The sequence below is a fragment of the Melospiza georgiana genome, chromosome 5 (genome assembly GCF_028018845.1).
Source record: "Melospiza georgiana isolate bMelGeo1 chromosome 5, bMelGeo1.pri, whole genome shotgun sequence".
In the NCBI taxonomy this organism is placed as follows: Eukaryota; Metazoa; Chordata; class Aves; order Passeriformes; family Passerellidae; genus Melospiza; species Melospiza georgiana.
In genome coordinates, this window is record NC_080434.1 from 48,199,785 (window position 1) to 48,219,580 (window position 19,796).

At 36.3% G+C, this 19,796-nt stretch overlaps 1 protein-coding gene across 3 annotated transcripts in view; it reads right to left on the reverse strand.

The window, feature by feature from the left end:
• Nucleotides 1-19,796, reverse strand: part of DCUN1D4 (defective in cullin neddylation 1 domain containing 4) — a 38,179-nt gene that overhangs the window by 13,836 nt on the left and 4,547 nt on the right. The window contains exons 2-5 of one of the 3 annotated variants that reach the window (XM_058023846.1): nucleotides 14,687-14,757; nucleotides 13,703-13,742; nucleotides 7,833-7,862; nucleotides 6,445-6,559 (exon numbers count right to left, since the gene is read on the reverse strand). In XM_058023846.1, the coding sequence (XP_057879829.1) occupies nucleotides 6,445-6,559; nucleotides 7,833-7,862; nucleotides 13,703-13,742; nucleotides 14,687-14,757 (256 nt within the window). Of the gene's footprint in view, nucleotides 1-6,444; nucleotides 6,560-7,832; nucleotides 7,863-13,702; nucleotides 13,743-14,686; nucleotides 14,758-19,796 lie in introns of those variants that run through there. The other 2 variants (XM_058023847.1, XM_058023848.1) reach the window with 2 other exon arrangements.

The following is a 19,796-nucleotide window of genomic DNA, read 5'->3' on the forward strand; positions in this document are numbered from 1 at the left end:
TGCAAACAAGTAAGTAGACAAGTACCTGAGATTACTCAGCCTAGGACAACTTGGTTCAATCTAGTGGCACAGAGTAAAGCTCTTTTCAAGCACTACATCCCCTGAATTATGATGAATATGGATTTGATTACCTCAAGAACCATATTTACAGAGGAGAAAAACACAAACTTCCAGACACATCTGGCATCCATTTTATATCTTGCAGTATTCCTCATCTCTGTGGAATTTCTCAGTATATACTGCAAGATGATGTGCCTTGTCTTTGTTCTAATGACAGTATCTCTTGCTATGCAGAAAAACACACTGCCAGAGTGCACAGGGTAGATATCTGAATACTTTGGGAGTACCAAACATCTAATGAACAGATCTCACAAACAGCAAGTTGTCAATGGCTCACAGCTTCATCAAGACGACCAGCACCAGTACTTTGAAACAGATGCACAACCATTATGCCAACCACGTTCTGCTTAGTAATTTGCTTCCATATTAATGGTCTGTAAAAGGAAACTGCCAGTCACAGGAAATTGCCAGCAAAGTGTCAGTCACACACCAGATGTGAAAAAAAAAAAAAGAAAAAAAAAGGGGGGGGGGGGCGGGAAGGGTGAGAGCAGGCAAGGCACAGGGGAAAAGTAAAAAACTCAAAAAGATGCCTTCCATACAGGAAGAGCAAATGAATACACTTGGCACTTTTGGTACTAGAATTTGCACACTGCCAAAGAATGCTGGCACCGAAACAGGATTGCTAAGGGCATTTTCTCCATCATCAGTTAGAAAGGTGCAAGCACAGTTTTATCCCAGAGTGTTTGCTACATCCATCACTACCATACAATACCAAACTCGGAACCTTTGCCTTTAGAATTACCCTTCCATTTCTGACTCATGACATGAATATCCATCAGGAATGGGGAAAAAAAGAAAAGTATTACTTACAGGCTAAGTATGTATTTACCTCTAAGATGAAACACACATGTAGGTACAATAACTCAGAAAAATCTTCACTTGAAAAATAACTTTTGTTTTTTTTAGTTTAGCATGATACTGTGTCAGTGTCAGTAATATACAAGTTATTTGTAACAAAATATCCCTGTAAGGAGCATTTAGTTTGGTTTTTTTTTTTTTTTTAATTATTATCTCTTTCTAACAGCCATTTCATCAGCTAGAGAGAGGAAAGAATGTGGGACAGGGCAGGGCAAAAGCAACATGAGATAACCTGTCTAAATTCTGTAAAAGTGATTTCAGTTACTTAACCACATCAAAATGTAATAATTTTCTCAGAGATGCTTGCACCTCAACCATGACCTAATGGCTGACTCATAACATCCATGTTCAAACATATATATGAAATATTCATGAGAGGGATCTGTAATATACCAGCAAAAAAGGTAGGACAATGTAGTTTATAACTGGAAGTGCTATAGGCAAGCATCAACAACCACCAAAAAAAATTAAAACTGAGTGTCTAGGCACTTCACACTTTGTGGGAACTTTGAATATATGGTCCACATATTTTCCACATTATTTTCTTCTCTTCCTAACTAATTTGGTGGGAAAACAAAAGCATGAAAATTCCATCCAACTATAATGGGGTGACTAGGCAAGTGATTGTAAAAGTTGATGGTTGCTGCCAGCAAAAAGAACAAGGTAAGGGCAATTCTCTTCAACCCACTGCAGTCCTCAAAGCTGGGTTATCTGCTGCTCTGAGCATGTTTCACCCATACTGGAGTTGGTTAAAGCTCCAGCCACAGCCCCTACCAGTGCACCAACTCTGGGCTGTGTAGCTCCAGAATATTCCAACCAAGATCAGTGAAAACATGGAGCTTAGGTCACACAAAACATTCTCTTCATGGTGGAAGCTGGTAATAATCCATTGAAGAGGAAAAAGAAAAACAAAAGGGAAGGGGAAAAAAAGCTATGTTTTATTATGGTAGGTCAAAAGTCTCTCATGAAGATCTACAGCCTGGTTATTTCAAAAGGTCAGTGCTTACTGAATGAAGACATCAAGAAATTCACCAACAGAAGCTTTGTTTCTAAGCAACCAGAACTTAGTCAAAATCTTTACTGAATTTTGTTTGAGTTTTGAACTAACTAATTGCTTCCAGATTACTTTTTTTTTCAAAACATGCCAATTTTTGATTGAAGAAGATGCCCCACACTATTTCCATTAATACTAATTAATTTTCAATTTTGGCTGAGAATTTTCATCAATGCAGCACAATGAACATACTTTATTAAAGCCTTATCTATTCACCCACAATTATGATTCTAGCAATAGTTTCATAAAATCTGCAGTAGAAACAGAAGGGTGGGAGAAGATATGTTTTGCAATTTACAAGAATGACAAAAACAGTTTAAAACAACCCTCAGGACTAACTTGACTGTTAAGTTTTATGAATGAATATACCTTATGTCTCCTTGTTTAAAGACTTACAATCATTCCTAAACTGTTCAATGTTTGGAACTTTATCAGAATTACTTAATGAGCAGTATGTGTAACAACACACATGCTGATAGTCACATGTCCAGTTTAAGTGAAGTGCACTGAAAAGCTATAGAAAAAGGAAAAATTATGCTTGTGTGTACCTGAAAACCCCTACTTCAAGCAAAAAGATCTACACATCTATGACAGCTGGGAACACAGGTGGTCTGCATGGGGCAGGACCTAAACAGATAGTAAACAACAGCAGAACAAAAACCAAACCAACTCTCAACACTAAAGGTTTTGAAAACTTTGGAAGTTAGTACATCTTATGTTAATGACACTCTGTTTTCAAAAACTGCATTTTTCCACACAGAATATGGAGTTTACGATTCAATACAGAAAACCTATTTTTCATGTTAGTAGGCCCTTTTGTGGTTCCTACACACATAAGAGTAAATTCATTGAAAACATTTATCTAATTGTTTGAAAACCTAAATTTCAGGGAAGTAGGTAAATATTCCTAGTTTTCATCCTCCTAAAGTGACAGTACCCATTACTTCAAGGCTTTTGCCCTCAGTGTGGTTCCAGAATAATGAGTAGAATTACTTTTTAAATGAGACTGTCAAAACATAAGACATTATATTAAACAGCTCACTTTTCCCTATTTGACTAGATATGGTGTAACAGATAAGCAGCATAAAACAATTACCCAGTGAGGACTATCATTTTACCTAGCAAGTATATTTACATGAATCTTGCTTTACCTTTCTGAAGATGCTTAACATAGTGATGGAAGAACCATGTACAGAAAATGTAATTTTAACTCCAATTTGAGAATACTCTATACTGTGACAGCTTTAAGTACAATAAAGTCAAGACTGTGATACTGAGATGAAAATACAAAGTCTTCAAGTGATTATGTTCAAGTTAGCACATGCTCAACTGTTTACTTCCAACAGCTATTCTTTAAGGCAAGATAACTCTTACTGTTATCTATAGAGCACTGAGTTCTTTTTATTTTTTGTCATCTGGTATAAAAATTCCCTCCCACTGAAACGCTGCATTCATGAATGGTTCATGGTGATGCTATAAACACTAATTAAGAGAACTCAAGTTCTTATTATGTAAGGGTGCAATACCAATGAACATGCTTGGAGTCTTCTATAATCAGTTTATGCACTAGATCAGCATTTCCAAATAATTTCACAACTAGATTGCTTCCTATAAATGTTTTTCCTCAATTGCCTGTGCATTCCACTAGTACTTCTGAGATGAGGTTGTATTCCTACCAGCTTGAAATTAAGGGTGTAAGATATGTTTAAGTTTATAACTGGAAGAGTCTTTAGAAACTATCTTCTCTTTCAGCCTAGAGGCCTGCTGAAAGAAACTTTATGGAAGAAGGCATATCTAAAAATATTCCTATCAGATTTGAAGAGATTATAGGAATGAATAAAAATTATTGAAGACTAAAAATATCACCCAACAAAGCACTCCATTACAGATTAAAAAACCCCACATTTTTATAATGGAAAAACCAGAAAAAATCATCAACCTTCAGTCTCAGTTGCAGTAACACCATTAATGATGACATCCCTTGAAAATCTTTGGACTACCACCCAGTATTTTTCCACTGAGAACAAACAGGAGACTTTGAATTACTGAATTTGTTAATGTTGACCCTATAAGTATGCCACTGTAGCTGAGAAACACACAAAAATGTATGTCATTCCATTAAGTATTTGAAGTGACAAATCACTTCTGTTAGGAAAGAGGGGCTCTTCTGGAGAGGACTGTGTAGCTCTTCAGTGACCGCCTTTCCTCACTTAATACAGAATCCACACAGACTAATGTCCTGTGAAGGCTTATCCTGAGTTACTAGAATGCAGCTTCTAAGAAGTCTGTCTCTAAAACAGTAGCTGAGAACTGGGCCTAGGAGACCCTTATTCTATAAACTGGTATTCCACTATACTCTTTTTACTGTATATAGCATTCTCTGCACACAATGTGAGCAGAACTGGCTTTGTAAACTAGGCATGCTACAGCACACTGCTGTAGAGTTTCCTGATTTCAGACTGATTTCTGCTCAACTAACTGAGATGTCTGATCCAAAAACTAAACTTGACAGGTATGAACTCCACCTGACCAAAACAAGCATGGAAGTAGGAGACTGCATTTTGACTAACTCATTCAAGAAGATTACAGGGGTAAAAATTCTTCCTTGAAAGAAAATACAGCTTCAAGACCAGGCTGAATGTCCAGCAAATAATTTCATATTGCCTGTCATGTTGAAATAAAAAACTGGTTTTTTGAAGACAAAAATAAAATAAACACTCTGGAAAACAGAGAAAGCTCAAAAATCTTTATAGGAAGTCAGTCAGATAAAAACTGGAACCACATCAGAGGATATTACCCCATGGCTCATGACTAGCAGATCTGGTTTCTCCTCCAATTCTAAAAGCAGGCTGAGATCCTCCCTTTAATAAAGACTTACATGGCAGTAAAATGAAGACTAGATCCATTAGTTATAAACTGAGAGGCAGATATTAACAAATCCTTCAAATTACATTTGCAACAAGCTCTTAAAAATGATGAAATATCCAGTATTCAGAGAGCAAAAACTCAGGTTTTTATAATTTTCTTATGTAATTACACAAATCAGTATTTCTTACTTACATGCAAGCTTACTTTTTAGGGGGGTGCTTTTTTCTATCATCAGTGTCTTGGCTAAGGTAGGTAGAGCTCAGTTTTATGAATCTCTCTATATTCTAGAAAGGGTCTGTCTTTGTATTGCTTCCACATTGTATGCCTATCTGTGAATAACCTGTAATGCCCTCTATCAACTATTTACCTTTTATATTTCATTATTTCTGAAAAGAGACAAAAACATTAAGGACATGAACAGCTTTTTTGTTCTAGTTAGTGTTACAACGCAATGAAAGAGAGTTGAAATCTCTTTCTTCTGCATCAACAGATCATTTAATAAATTCCAGTGCAGTTACAGTTGTGCAACCCTATTAAACACAATGGAGTTATAGGGGCATGACCACAGGCCTAATTTGGCTACAAGTATTTTTCTTACTCATGCTAAAGTATAAAAAGGAGAGAACCTAGCCTGATTTCAGGCTGACAGTTTGGAGAAAAATGCCTTTTTTAACCTCCCTGAAGGTACGTGCCATGGAAGCATGTGTTTTCTGGGATGTCAGTAACACATGAGTATAACAGAGCTCAAATTCTACTGATTGATGCACTGCCAAGCAAACTTTCCAGTTGTATAAGCCACTATTCAACATCAGAGCAGTCCTGCATCTATCATGCAGAAGTGTGCAGTTCTATACAGCCTCAAGTTCAGAATTTAGTCCACATAAATAGTGATTTTTGCACACCCTGAGCACATTCAATGCTTTCTGAATGACTCACTACATTACTGAAAATCCACTGATTGTAGAGATTTCAGCTATCCAATACTTCATGCCAAAAGAGTACACTGTTCATGCACTCTCTTTAACCTGTTTGGCTTCTGCTGTCCAGTGAGAAGCCCCTCAGTAACTGTTGAACCACTGGCTGTCACCTTACTTGGGCAATTTCCCTTCTATGTTCAGTGCTAAATCACACCATAACAGGAGAGACTAGCAGGATTTTAAGAGCTGAGTGGACTATAACTACATTCCCTTTTTTGACAGGCTAGAGATTGATAACAGCCAATCCAGACCTTATGCATGTATATGAGAAAATAGTACTGTATCTCTTAGAAGTTGGTTTTGAACAAACAAGCACATATCTTCATAGCTGGCAACTAGAGCAAGGAAAAGTTTCCTACATGCTTCTTGTATGTCTAGAGAAAGGTGAGATGCAAACTGAAGCTACATATACTTATCAATATCCCACAGTTCAATCACCAGCTATGGTTCCACACTGAGAAACCAAGTAAATTTCAATATTATTTCCATTAGTATTTAAACACATGATACATCAGCTCTTCAACTTTAGATATTCCATAAGTCTTAGCTCATGGTAAGATGACATACCCATCATGTCTACTTTTCTTAGCAGATAAATCATCTCCTGCTGCAGGTCTCCTCTTTTTCCTTGGAGGCATCACTTTACTAAAGCAGTCTGATGAACTGCAAGACCGAAGACTTCCTACAGAGGGAATTAAAAACACCAGCACAAAGAAATGAAACTGTTGCAGACCAGTTAAACTGTGTCCACTAATAGGCATATTACAAAGGAAAGGGAAGGAAGTTAGGGGATTTAAAAATTAAAAAAGAAACAGTCTCCTTTCAATAGCAAAATCCATCTCAGCTTTACACGGTTTCCTATGACCAGATTTCTATTAAGGTCAAAAGTACTACAGCAAAATGCACAGTAGCACTGGCATTACTTCAGTCTAACAGCAGTCAAGAACTGACACTATCCTAAAGAGGTATTTAGGTCCCCAAAAAGTCATCCTTATTTTTAGTCTTTTATTCAAATCAAAAGTTCTAAGAGCTGATCATTGCTTTTTGAAATACAGATATGAGTGAACACCTACCTCTAGAAAACAGAACTTTATTTTCAAGCCTCAAGTTTTTTGTGATACAGAGAGCAAGAGGTAGGAAAGGTTTTGTTTGTTCATTGGTGAGAGGGTTTTTTTCAGGTTTTTTGTGAGGTTTTTTGTTTTGTTTTGCAGGGACAGGTAGAGACAGTCAGCAGCCACCAGGGAAAGAAATAAGTGGCTGGCTCTATTATTTACACTGAACAGTTCTCAAAAAAGGAAATAGCCAATTCTTGACACTGATGTCAATCAGGTGGCAGTCTTTCCATCCCCTTCTCTCAGCTACATACTCCTGTCTCTGGTAACTCTTCTGTGTGCCAATTCAGCTCACCAAACCTGTAGATAATTAACCAAGGAAAAAAGAATAACAACTTTCTGTACATTAGCACAAGAAAGAGCACAGGACCATCCCTTTTGACCACACCAAGTCATTAAATTGCTTTTGCTGCCTCATGAAACAGTAGGCTAACACTCCAGGCACAATTTTGTCCTACTTTCATGTGCTGAAGACCACAGTGACACCTGAGAAAGGTGTGTGTAACAGCAGCTCCAAGAGCTATCACACCTCTAAGTGTTACACAGAGAATTTGAAAAGAAAAGGAAGAGAGAAGTGAGGTATAACAATCCAGACACAAAGAGATGCCAAAGAAATTTGCAAGAAAACATTAAGAACTCCAGCATTCCTAAGCTATCTTCTCTTTGCTACAACAGCATCCAAGTTTAGCTACGCTCAGTTAAGATGCCCACAAAATCTTTTATCTTACAACATCACAGCATAGAAGCAAGCAATAAAACTTTGACTGCTTTGTGACACCAAGGGAACAGACTGAAATCAGAGGCCCAATTCCCACCAAACACTGACAGCAATCTTTTGCTTACCTATTCTTCGAATCTTTGAAAGGCTCTCTCCTGTTATAGGAGAAACACATGTAAGGAACCTTAGAGCCTTACAGGCTTTGCTACATGTACATTATTTAAACATGCATGGAAATTCTAACCCATAAGAAAGTACATATTTATCTAGTATTATGTTCATATTTCTGTAGTATTACATAATATGTTCAACCCAATTTTTACACCAAGATGAACTAATCTGGTTTCCACTAATAAAGCTTTTGCACTAAGTATGCCTTCTTTGGTCTTATCTTTATATTCACTTCTATCTATTAAGAAGAAAATTAATCTCTCTAGTTCAAGAAATACTCTCCAATTAAAAAAATTCTTCCTATATATATTCTTTTTTTAACCCTAAAACTCCCTCCCCATTATTGTCCTAGGAGAGTACGGCCATACACTGTCTTTTTGAAAGAGAATTAACAGCATTGTAAATTCAAATTACAATTCAACTAATAATCAAAAAACTTGCAAGTATTATGGTCCATAAACTATTACCACAAAAAAAATCATAATGGCTGTGTCAGAAGAATATATTTCTAGAAGCACTGTCCAGAACACATTACAAAAGGAAACTAGTGACAATAGTAATTATTTTCTCCTCAACAATATCAGATATATTTGAAACAGGTAAGCCAGAGACCATAAAAAACTCAAAGTACATCCAAGGCATTTTACAAACTAAACAAACTAAGGAACCTGACCTGCTGAATGTCATTTGTTCCATCAAGTTATGCCTCCACATTAATGATACTGAGAAACACTACTCTCATAAGTTATTGAATCTGCAATACTTTATCTTTCAGATCAAATTTCTGAAGACTCTGCCAGTAAGTATTTTTTGAAAGCCTACACAGACTAAAACCACCTAGGATGACAGCAGAACTAAACAGATGGCTAGAAAGAGCCAACAGACTTAAGACACACAATGAACTTAATAAATGAAAATGTGATAGTGAACACCTCTTTTTGGTAAATATGAATTTACTTAAGTATAACCTGTAGCTATCTCATTCCTTCGAGAGCAAATAGATTGCTTTTAAGTGCCTTTCTTTTAAAAAAGTAAAAATCCATTTGTGATGGACACAGGCATTGGATGCTGGTAAAATGCAAGAAAAAAATACACATCCCCCTCACTCCCTACAAATTTGTGCAGTTTACTGGTCAGTTGATTATGAAAAGAAATATGCAAAGCCTGTGTGACAAAAGAAGCAGAGCAAAAGAGAAAAAACAAATAAATGTAAAATAAAGCAGTTATAGAACAGAGAAATCATTTTGTCAGACCTGCAACCCCATACAAACCAAAGAACTTAACTCAAGAACTCCTGCTTGGACTCTGTGCCTCCTTAAATGACAGGATGTTTTTAAGAAGATTGGTGAACTTGCTTTAAAGGCTTAAACTGATCACAATTCACTACACAACCCAATTTCTCCAATGACTCCTATGAAAACTTGTATCCTTTTTGGTTTGAATGTATCTAGTTGCAGCTCTCAAAGGCACAGAAAAAGGAAGAAAAGAGACAGCTCAGAAATTGGTAGGTTTAAATGCACACATACACTGCCCTCACACACTGACAGCTGACAGCACACAGACACCAGGTGGACATATTGTAAATGCTTTCCAAGACTTAACATCTTAATAACTGAGGTTTGGAGCAAGTCTTCACTAAACTTCAGATTTTGAATAATCTCTAAACTACTAAAAAACACAGTGTAAGGATTTTATTTTCAAAGTATTTCTTTTGTTACTAAAATTGGTGTATTAAATTTGAAGGGCAGTTATAATTTCTCTGTCACAGCAGTAGAATAATTCTTTAATTTTCATATAAAGCTAAAAGTTATTAAATTGGATTTTTATACTTTGAACTCCTGCAATGTCTTAAATTACAATACAGCTCACTAAATATCAATATTAACCTTTCCTACACAGAGCTTTCTAATTCTAAATGTAATTTTAGGTCTAGCAGTGCACAGTTAATTTCTCTTCTCAAAGGTCTGACCATCTGCAAACAAACATGCAGCTACCTCTGACTACATGTAAATTTGACAGAATTTTACTTACCAAGTGCAGCTTTGCTGATGGGATCATCTTTAAAGTTTCTCACTCCTAGGCCTCAACTCAAGATTGGCAGAACCCTCCTAGTTCTCACTGGTTTTTTGACACTTGAAGCTAGCATTTGCAAGGTAGAGCCTCCAAATGGCTGCTGAATAGACCACCAGCCTGTCAAGTTTAAATGCTGTTTGCCAAACATCCTATTGAATACTTCCAAATTTGCAGGAGACAAAGCTTCCAAATGGAAGTATCAATTCAAGAGCTAAAATTCATCCTAGGAAATTTAAAACAATATATAAAATAAAACCCACAAGAGAGGGACAGCCCTAGAATAGCAACAAAACCAGAATAAAAAAAAAAAAGAAAAAAGTCAATAAAGAAGAACTCTACAAGCTGTGTCCCTACGGAAATTATTTACAGGCATGGCACTTTCACCTTCTCTAGCTAAAGCCCGTGAGGAATCCTACTCTTCTGATGCTTCAGTAGAAGGACGCTTCAAAGGAAAAATAATTAGAAACTATGAATGCTGAAGCAACTGGGAAGATACAGCTGATCACTTAATAATGCAACAAAACGACCACAAGCATAGCTACAATCATCAGTTTTCAGACACAAGATGAGAAAGCTAAGATACTCATCAAAACATTAAACAACTTGCAATGCTGTTGCAAAAGGAAAAATCATCTTCTCTGTCTTGAATGCTACACTACAGAATTGCTCTGGACTCAAGAGGGGTTTCTTCTGTAACCTAACAAAAGAAAAAACCAGCAGAGACAAAAGCAATTTCTCTCACTCCAAAGATTAATGAACCACAATGAAGCTTTCTTTTTGTTGAAGAGGGTACCTCCCTGTTTTAAACAAGCCAGGTGACAACAAGAAGCATATTTTAAAGACTTTTTAGTCTGGATAAGTAAGTCACAATTTAATTACCAAATCATGACTTTAAGCTATTAACAAGCTGCTAGATTTGTAGTTATAACAGAAAAACAACTATTATTTCCAATGTAAGTTTTCCAAGTTAATGCATATACATACTAAAAGAAAAAGAAATTGTTTACAGAATCTGAATGCCTGCTGTTCTTACACCTACAAACAGGTGAAAAGGCAAAGCCCGTGAGACAGTTGAAGTCTATCTTATTTTTCAGACAGATATGCATACTGAATTATAGCACATGAGACTGCAATCATTGTAGGGGACCAGAATTTTGAAACAAGATTCATCTTAGCTCTCAAATCACTGAAGGAATTCTGAAACTGCCACTTCCCTGTAGTTCACTGGTGTTTTAGGGCCTGGTTTCAGACAGGCAATCTGGCTAATACTTAGAAAAGATACAATTTGCTTCTAAGTAATTTAGACATCCAATACATTTTTTGTTAGCTTACAAAAACTGCTTTGAAGTAAATGTGATACGCATTTAAAACTTAACACTATTATTAATAAATATTAACCTAAAACTAGGATTTTTTAAAATAGCTTTTAGAAATCCCAATCCAATTTAGATAAGCATACATTAAGTCATCCCAAAAACAAAGTCCACAACCTAATGACAATAATCCAGATAATTATGTCAGAAAACGAACAGCAATCTTTAAGAATAAGGCCTGGGTCAGAAGATTTAGGGTTAAAATAATCTCGGAACTATAAAAAACCTTGACATGGGTTTGGCAACACTAAAACCTTTTGCAACAGTTCTTAATCTGACTTTCAAATGAGTTCTAGACACAGAATCTCAAATTTACAGCACCTATACAGTTCTATAAATTGTGCAACAAAATTAATAGGTCTTGACAACTTCTTACTGGAAAACAGAAGTTCCACAAGTTTAGGCACATTGAAATCAAACATTTTTCAAAAGTAACTTTATAGATTTATGCCAGTCTCTCCAAGTAAGATGTTTCAGAAGTGTCAAGTTCCATACAAAACAGAAACAGAAGACCTCACTGTACTACATTCATGAGGGCCAAAATAGCTCCTTGCATGTGTATTTGTCCTCATTTGAGTAAAAAACCAAATACACATTTAAATTGAACATGCTGGAACTTATGTAAACATTTGGGCTTCATCTCTTCCTACAAGGAGACATAAAATAGGGCAGAAGCATAATAGTGCAAATAATATCTGAAGATGAGGAATCAACCTGGCATTATCAACCTTTACTTGTGGTTCTCATTTCATATTTGTTTCTGGTTTGAAAGGTTTTACAGCTATTGCAAAAAAACTGCACCCTTTACTGGGATTTTGTCTCCCAACTCATTCAACAGGCACATTTACACTTTTGAAACAGCTTAATTCAAACAACAGTGTGCAGGCAATAGGATACTGGCTTTGATGAACAGTTTTGTACTGACACTGATGGTAATGTGCTCAAGCACCTTCCAATACAGGTAATGAGAGCACCAAGGTTAATTTCTTATACTTTATGACAGAAGTGCTAGGCAAGAGGTAAGACAAATTCCAAACACCTCAAGGACATCAACACTTACTCATTAGTGACAGAAGGGGACTACCTCAATGCTTCACAACAGGTCTTGGTGATCAAGAGTACACAAAGATTATAGAACACATTTCATACAGGAAATCAGTATGAAGCTTAGATATCAGTTTAGAGCACCTGGGACACATAGGAAAAAATACCAAGTCTCCATCACAAGATGGGAGAGGACATCAGTTCTAAATTATGAACATTAAAATCTCTGTCTTCAACTATTGGTCATAAGCTCTTTTTCAGAGGCTTTTCATTGACATAATGAGTTAATTTCAAGTATCAAATCACTAACCACACTGAAGGAAAGTATTTCAGAGAAGCCTTTTGTGGTTAGGGTAAGAAGAGTTCAAGCTTGAAACAGTGACCTGCTGCTGTACAGAGGAGGGTGCATAATCCCTAAGTGAGCTCTGTCCAATCCCAAGCAATGCAGTCCTATGCATCTCTTCTCATTGCTCTAGGCTGAGTGTGCTAGATTTCTAAGTGTGTGGCAGAAATCTCCAGGAGGAGCTGACAGCTCTCTCCAGTTTGCTAAATGCTCAAGGTAACATCAGCAAATATAGCCATCACCTCAGGACAGTGAAAAAGCTTTGAGTCAGATGGTAGGACTGACATGGTCAGTTTTGAAGAACAGTTCTGCTGAGTGAGTGATCAGGGCTTGAAGGCAGTGCAAAAGGAGGTAAGAACCCTTGCAAAACATCAAGTCACAAAGCTCAAATGCTGACAAATCAAGAATGACAGGAAGCTGGTATCAGGCACCTGAGAAGAAGGCCTGAAAAAATGATGACACTTCATGGAACAAAACACAGATATGATCTCAAAAATAGATAGTACTCAGACACTGACTGAAAATCTGCACAAGAAACAGAAATAACCTGCATCAGAATCAGTCAAGAAAAATGCTGGTTGTTTGGAGCACAGCATTTAAACTCAGTCACAGGTATCACAACAGCCAGAAGAGGTTTTGCTTCTGCTCTGTTCTCACTAATGCTCTTTCAAGACTCAAAACACTGTAAGAACACAGATATTCTGTGGCCCATCAGGCTGAGTCCCAGGAGTGAGAGGAATTTTTTATTAAGTCTTCTAAACTAAGAGACAGTAAAATTACAGATACTGCTGATACCTGTTCAAGTCCTTCATAATTCAATAAATTAAAAGCACAAACACCTATTTTGAAAAAAACTAAGAAACCCAGACACTTGTTTCCTAAAACTCCTTTAGCATTCTAAAACATCATTTTCAGTTATATTAGAGAGACTTGCTTAATAAAGCGTGTTTGAACTGTTTCCATCTATTTTTACTCCATCCCTATTAAATACCTGTCTGGTGATCGTCTTGACCAACGTCCTCTGTCAGATTCTGCAAGAAAAAGGAAGGACACAGTTAAACAAGACAGTGATCTTCATTCCCCTGTACTATTTTTAACTTTTACTTGATAGTAATATTCATCCTAATTACTTAAGGATCATCTACCTAAGATTGTAGACTTTGTGTTTTCAGCCCATATTTACCTAAAAAGTTACACCTGCACATTTATCTACCAAGTTCAAGTAAATTGAATTTGATAAATATTTTTGAGGTTTTTTCCAATCAAAAACATATCAAATTATTTCAAGAGTGGAAATACTTACCCATCAGGTGGGAAATTGGCATTATTTTACTTAATAATTCCTCCAATAAATGCAGCATTAGAAAGACTGAATTTACCCCTTAGCACAGAAATGGCTTTGCTTAAGGATAAACATACATATGTGTTTTAAAGAAAACTGATTAAAAACCATCTGAAACATTGGAAATGAATTTATCCCCTTCTTCAGGCAGGGTCTTTTCCACTAAATTTACAGTGTACACACAGAAGCCATATCACCACTTCCAGATATAGTTGCAATAAAACAAATGTAAATGCACAGCACATAAGCAGGAAGAGTCTTCACAAAAACCTTGTTTCACTTTTTGCATGGGTGTAAAAGGACAGCTTGCTCATTCAATATGTTTTCCAGAAGAACTGCAAGAAACTGGGTAACTATGATGATTACCATCACTTAATGTATCCAAGAAAGCTTCTTGTATGAGGCAACATCTAAATCCAATGTTCAAAGTTCAAACTCCACTCTGACCTCTGGAGTAAAATCTTTCACCTTTTACTAATACTGCTTATCTCTTCACCAATTCAAATCCAATAGCCTTTCATAAAACAAAGCAGTTATAATTTTTAGAAATGTAATCACTTAATGATTTCAATCATGAAATATTCTGGACCAAAGCCTTAGCTATTCTGCTAAGAGAAAATGGCAAGTCATTACCAGCCTATTGAGGGTATGGTAAATCTTGTGAATATTTGCCAGTGTTGATAGATGAGAATTCAGTTGAAAATCTAGAGGGGAGAAGAAAAAAGGGTTTTAAATTTCTGATTTCCAAATGCAGCAGTCACGATCTTCCCGCATTCTGGCTATTTAATAAAATCATCACAGAACTTTAAACTAAAAGTAATCTCAACTTTTTCAGCACTGACATTTTCAACACTTGAGTAGAACAATTGAAATCTGCAAAAAGATATCACATGTATATTTCTTAAGACATGGATGATTCTCAGCAGAACAGAAGTATAGCTAACTATAGCTGAATTTAAAAAAAAAATTACAACTTCTTTTCCCCTGATATTGGGAATCATTATAACTTCCATGTTACCCAGTCCTTCTGTTTCATCCATTCCAAAACCAAGTTAAGTACCATGTAACATTCTAAAATCATTAATAAAAATCCTGGTTCTTAAAAAAAATCTGATTTTATTAACACACACGTACTTGCCTTTATGCTAATTTCCTTGCAAAAATAAGTGACTAGAATACACTTGCACAGTTGAAACATGGCTTTTAAATAACAAACCAAAGGTTACAATACAGCAGTTGTTAAGACAAGAGACAAAAAAAACTGATAATGAAATATTCTGACACTTCTTGGAAGAAGCCATAGCATAGATGGTAATTTTGCTTCCACGCTCCAAATAGAAAACACTTGAGTTTGCTTCAGTTGCTAAAGAGCGAGAAACTGATTTTTCTCTATTCTTTTGAATTCCCTATTTTTGCTAGGAATGTGGCAAGAACAAAACTGGAAAGTAACTAATTCACAAAAAAAACAACTGAGATCCAGCTAGACAGCAGGCAAACCAAAAAGAATCTCAGAAACTGAACACAAACCAGCTGAGAGGGCTTAAAGACAGCCAACTACTACAGAATATCTCCATTTAAACTAAAAATAAATTAGCTACCCCACTAGAACTCATGTGCCAAAACACTCTAGAGAAATGTACTGTATGATAAGCAAAGTACTCCAAGCAAACTTCTGTATGTGAAAAGCTTCTGCATGTGCCTAGCGTCACTACCCAGCTAACGCACTAAAGCATTTCTAATAGGAGACATTTAATTTGGCTTTGCCCAGCAGCTGATGCAAGATGCAAGGTCAAAAAAATAATTCCCTTATTTCCATCCAGAGTATTTCAAAGGAATGCTCTCAAGATACACTTAAGATGACCCAGATAAACAAGGGTCATCATTAAACAACCGACTGCCAAGTCAGTGAAGCACACTGCTATGAAGTTAACAAGTGGAACTGAAAAACTGCCTGCTCCAAGTGTACTTGTTACACACATCCCTGTGGAATTCTCTTATCACAGGGAATTTAAAAAAAATAAAAAGATACTTTTAGAAATTATACATGCCATTTATTATGTTAGCCAGAGTATCATCTAATTAATTGCTAGCTATTTCTTAACGTGTTGTCCCCAGTCCACCACAGCAATAAAATTGCTCTAAGTCAGAAGCAGCAGAGATGGAATTTCCAACTTCAGCTAACCTTATATATACAAAGTCAAAGACAATCTAGATCTTCTTACCAAGCTACAATAGGAAACTCTTGAACCTTGAACAGGGTGCTAGAGTTTTTCCTGCATTAAGAGCTCAATAAAGTTCCATTTTTGCTAGTCAAACAATACTAAGCAGAACCATTCTGCAAGAAAAAAATAATCCTGAGTATCTTGGTCAATCCTCAATTCAATATAAAGCAATGAGAAAAAAAAAAAACAGAAGGAGAGGGGGGCAAACAGGGACGAGGACAACAGGGAACATTAAAGCCGTTCTGAGGAGGGCAGGATGAAAAGATAAGATTTGATTTGTTAACAGGCAGATCAGATTAAACTTTCTGGAATATGAATTTTACAGTTTCCCTTGCTGCTTAGCCTAAAATCTACAAAGAACATGAGTGGTTAGAGAAACCAGTTATATCTGGGGGTAAGAAGCTGAGAACACTAAGCAAATATTTATTTATTCTTATCTAATATTAACTTCAGATAGCACTCTTAAAATGGTTGAAAAAGTGCTCTAACATTAGGATTATATATATAGGTATCACCTTTGAAACAAACCATTCCTAGGCACTTTAAAACACACAGTTCATGCCAGTATGTTTTACATGTCCGCTGGAAATATCTGTACAATTTTAAGATGCTGCTTCATAAATAGGATCCATAACTATGATGGACTTAGCAGGGTTATACCAACATATTTTCCAGTTCTATTACAAGAGATATCACACCATCCACCATTTGAATATGGAGGACCGGAGTCCAAAGTTTTTTTTCTCTCACGGGGAAAGCTTGCACAGTGTAGGGATATTAGCTAAAACAAGTTTCTTTTACAGTTATAAAAGCAAACACAAGGAGCACCCGTTAAGTTAGGGGAGTTAAATTACAGTTCAGGTTATTCTGTGAATTGGTCAGTGAGTCAGTGTTTGCTTTATCTATATTTCAAGAATGATACACAAAGTATCCTATGCCACTGTGAAAAAGCCTATTTTGAAAAAGATTGGGTTTTGGGTTTTTCTAAGAAAAATCAAAAAAATAATAGTTCCCATGCTCAAACAACACTATTTGAGAAATTAGCAAAAATAGCATCGATCAACAGTGGTCAAGATGGCAAGCTATTGGACAGCTGGTTGCAAATGTATTCTTTAGGGACACACTCTCTCCCCTGCCCTTCCCAAACTTTCCCCATATGCTTATCCAGCCTCCGAAGCTGTGCCTGCTGATCCCCTTCTTGGTCAGCCCACTACACTTGGAATCTAACCCACAGAATAAACAAACAAACCCTGCCATCCCAGTGCTCTGAATCAGATCACCAAGGAGCTGCAACACAAGCTGAGTTAGAGGAAGAAACAGGAAAGGTCTTCTGAAGTGGGAGGACAACAGCAGCAGCAATGTGTTTGATTAATCCACCTGTCCCTGCCAGTGCCACCTCGAGAGGAGCAACACATCACAGGAAGCTCCACAGCTGCTTGGATGAGCCTGACACAAATAATTGCACCATGTCTGAAGCTATTTTTCACCTAAAGACAAGAGTTTCAAAGCACATGAATTGGTCTGAATTATTTTTTTTTCCTACAGAAACTGCATCCAGCTCTGGGGTCCTCAGCACAGGGAAGACATGGACGTGTTGGAGGAAGGTCACAAAGGGCAACTGGAGGAACAGCTAACCATGAAGAAAGGCTGAGAGCTAGGCTTGTTCAGTGGGGAGAACAGAAGACTCCAGGGAGATCTCACAGCACTTATAGTGCACTTACAGTACTTTAAGGGGACTTTCAGGAAAGCTGGAGAGGGACTTTCCGGAAGAGCACATAGTGACAGGACAAGGAGGAATGTCTGCAAATTGACAGTGGGTTTAGATCAGATATTAGTAAGAAATTCTTTACTGTGAGGGTGGTGAGACATTAGCACAGGCTGTCCAAAGAAGCTGTGGAGGCCCCAAGCCTGAAGTGTGAGGCTGGATGGGGCTCTGAGAAACCTGGTCCTGGTAGAAGGTACTGGTGCCCATGGCAGGGGGATTGGAACGAGATTATCTTTCAGGTCCCTTCCAATTCCAGCCATTCTAAGATTCTGACAGAACACACAGCTCATTGACCTCCAATCAGAAGAAGGAAATCTGCTTGCTTTGTAAATAGTGAAAGATGATATGTGGAAAGTTTGCTACGACTTTAAGGGGTATATGTCAAACAAGCATATGTATTCTGTTGATTAAATTAGTTTTCATGCAAAAGGTAGCTGATCTTCAGTGAGGTCTGAAGCAATGAAAATTCCAGATGGCATTAAATACTTTGCAGTAATTCAGAATGCAATGGCTAAAAGAAAAAATCTGAGTAAAATAATTGCAAATCCAGAACCCAGAAAGGAATGACAGAGACAACCTAGGTTAATGGAATTTAAACATTGTCGGCAGTGTGTGATTAACACAATGTTAACGGTTAAAGGCTGGGTTAGTCAATTATATATTATTTAACATTAAAAAGAAAATAGTTTAAAAATAATTTTCAGAATATTGTAGGTTAAGGTTTAAACTATGGACCTGAGAATTACAGAGAGGTAAAAGAAACAAGAGCTACCTTGCTTCCATAACAAACTAGAGAAAAAACATTCTACACCCTCCCATTAATGCATACATGAAATACAATACAGAAAAACAAGAAACTCAATGTATCTTAAGTATAAGCAAAGTATACAGGTAAACTAGACTCAAATACTCTACTTTCCTATCTGAAATGAAAAAACTTTAGAGATCAAATCCCAATTTTTTCTATTTTTTAATCAGAAGGAGCAATGTGTTGCCAAACTATTGAAATTAATATCTGAAAACCAAGGGGGGGGAAAAATACCTGCTGTGGAAATTTAAAGCTTGGACAAAACACAGCTACAAGGTGCAGTAAAATCTATTAAAAACCTAGTAAGAAATTAACAATAGTAGTAAACAAGATCAGCTGACTCCAAGTTTCTTTTAAAAGCTTTTTTTTTTAAGCAAATAGAAAATCTATACAAAATCTCACTTTAACAATAGGTCTAAAATAGTTGTCCCAAATTGATATGCCATATATACAATATTAAAATTTAAATATAGAAATAGCAGTAGTGATAACATAGTAGTAATTCTTATTACTGCTAAAATACAGCTGTAAACTTCTCAGAAAAAAAATTAACAGAAAACACATCAGGCAAACTCATATCTAAAAATTAAAATAGCATGCTTAGGCTTTTATTCAATTGTTTTCCTTGCTTTCAAGTAACAGAGATAGAAAAAAAAAAACAACTTGTAGTAGTACTAGCAACAATAGTTCAAAGTTCTGCTGTCTGAGTTAGCTTTAAATAAACTTTACTTACTCAAAAAAGAATCATTTAATCTTCTACAAAATATACTATTTTATAGTCTGTAGTCTACTTATGGAATTATCCTAACAGCAATACAATTTACATTGATTAATGATGAATTGATTAATGATCTGAAACCTACATTTGGTGAAAGCCCTCAATGCTCATGTCCAGGAAGCAAAATTTTTGTATTCATTACTAAATACAGAAGGCAAAAGAAAAATGTA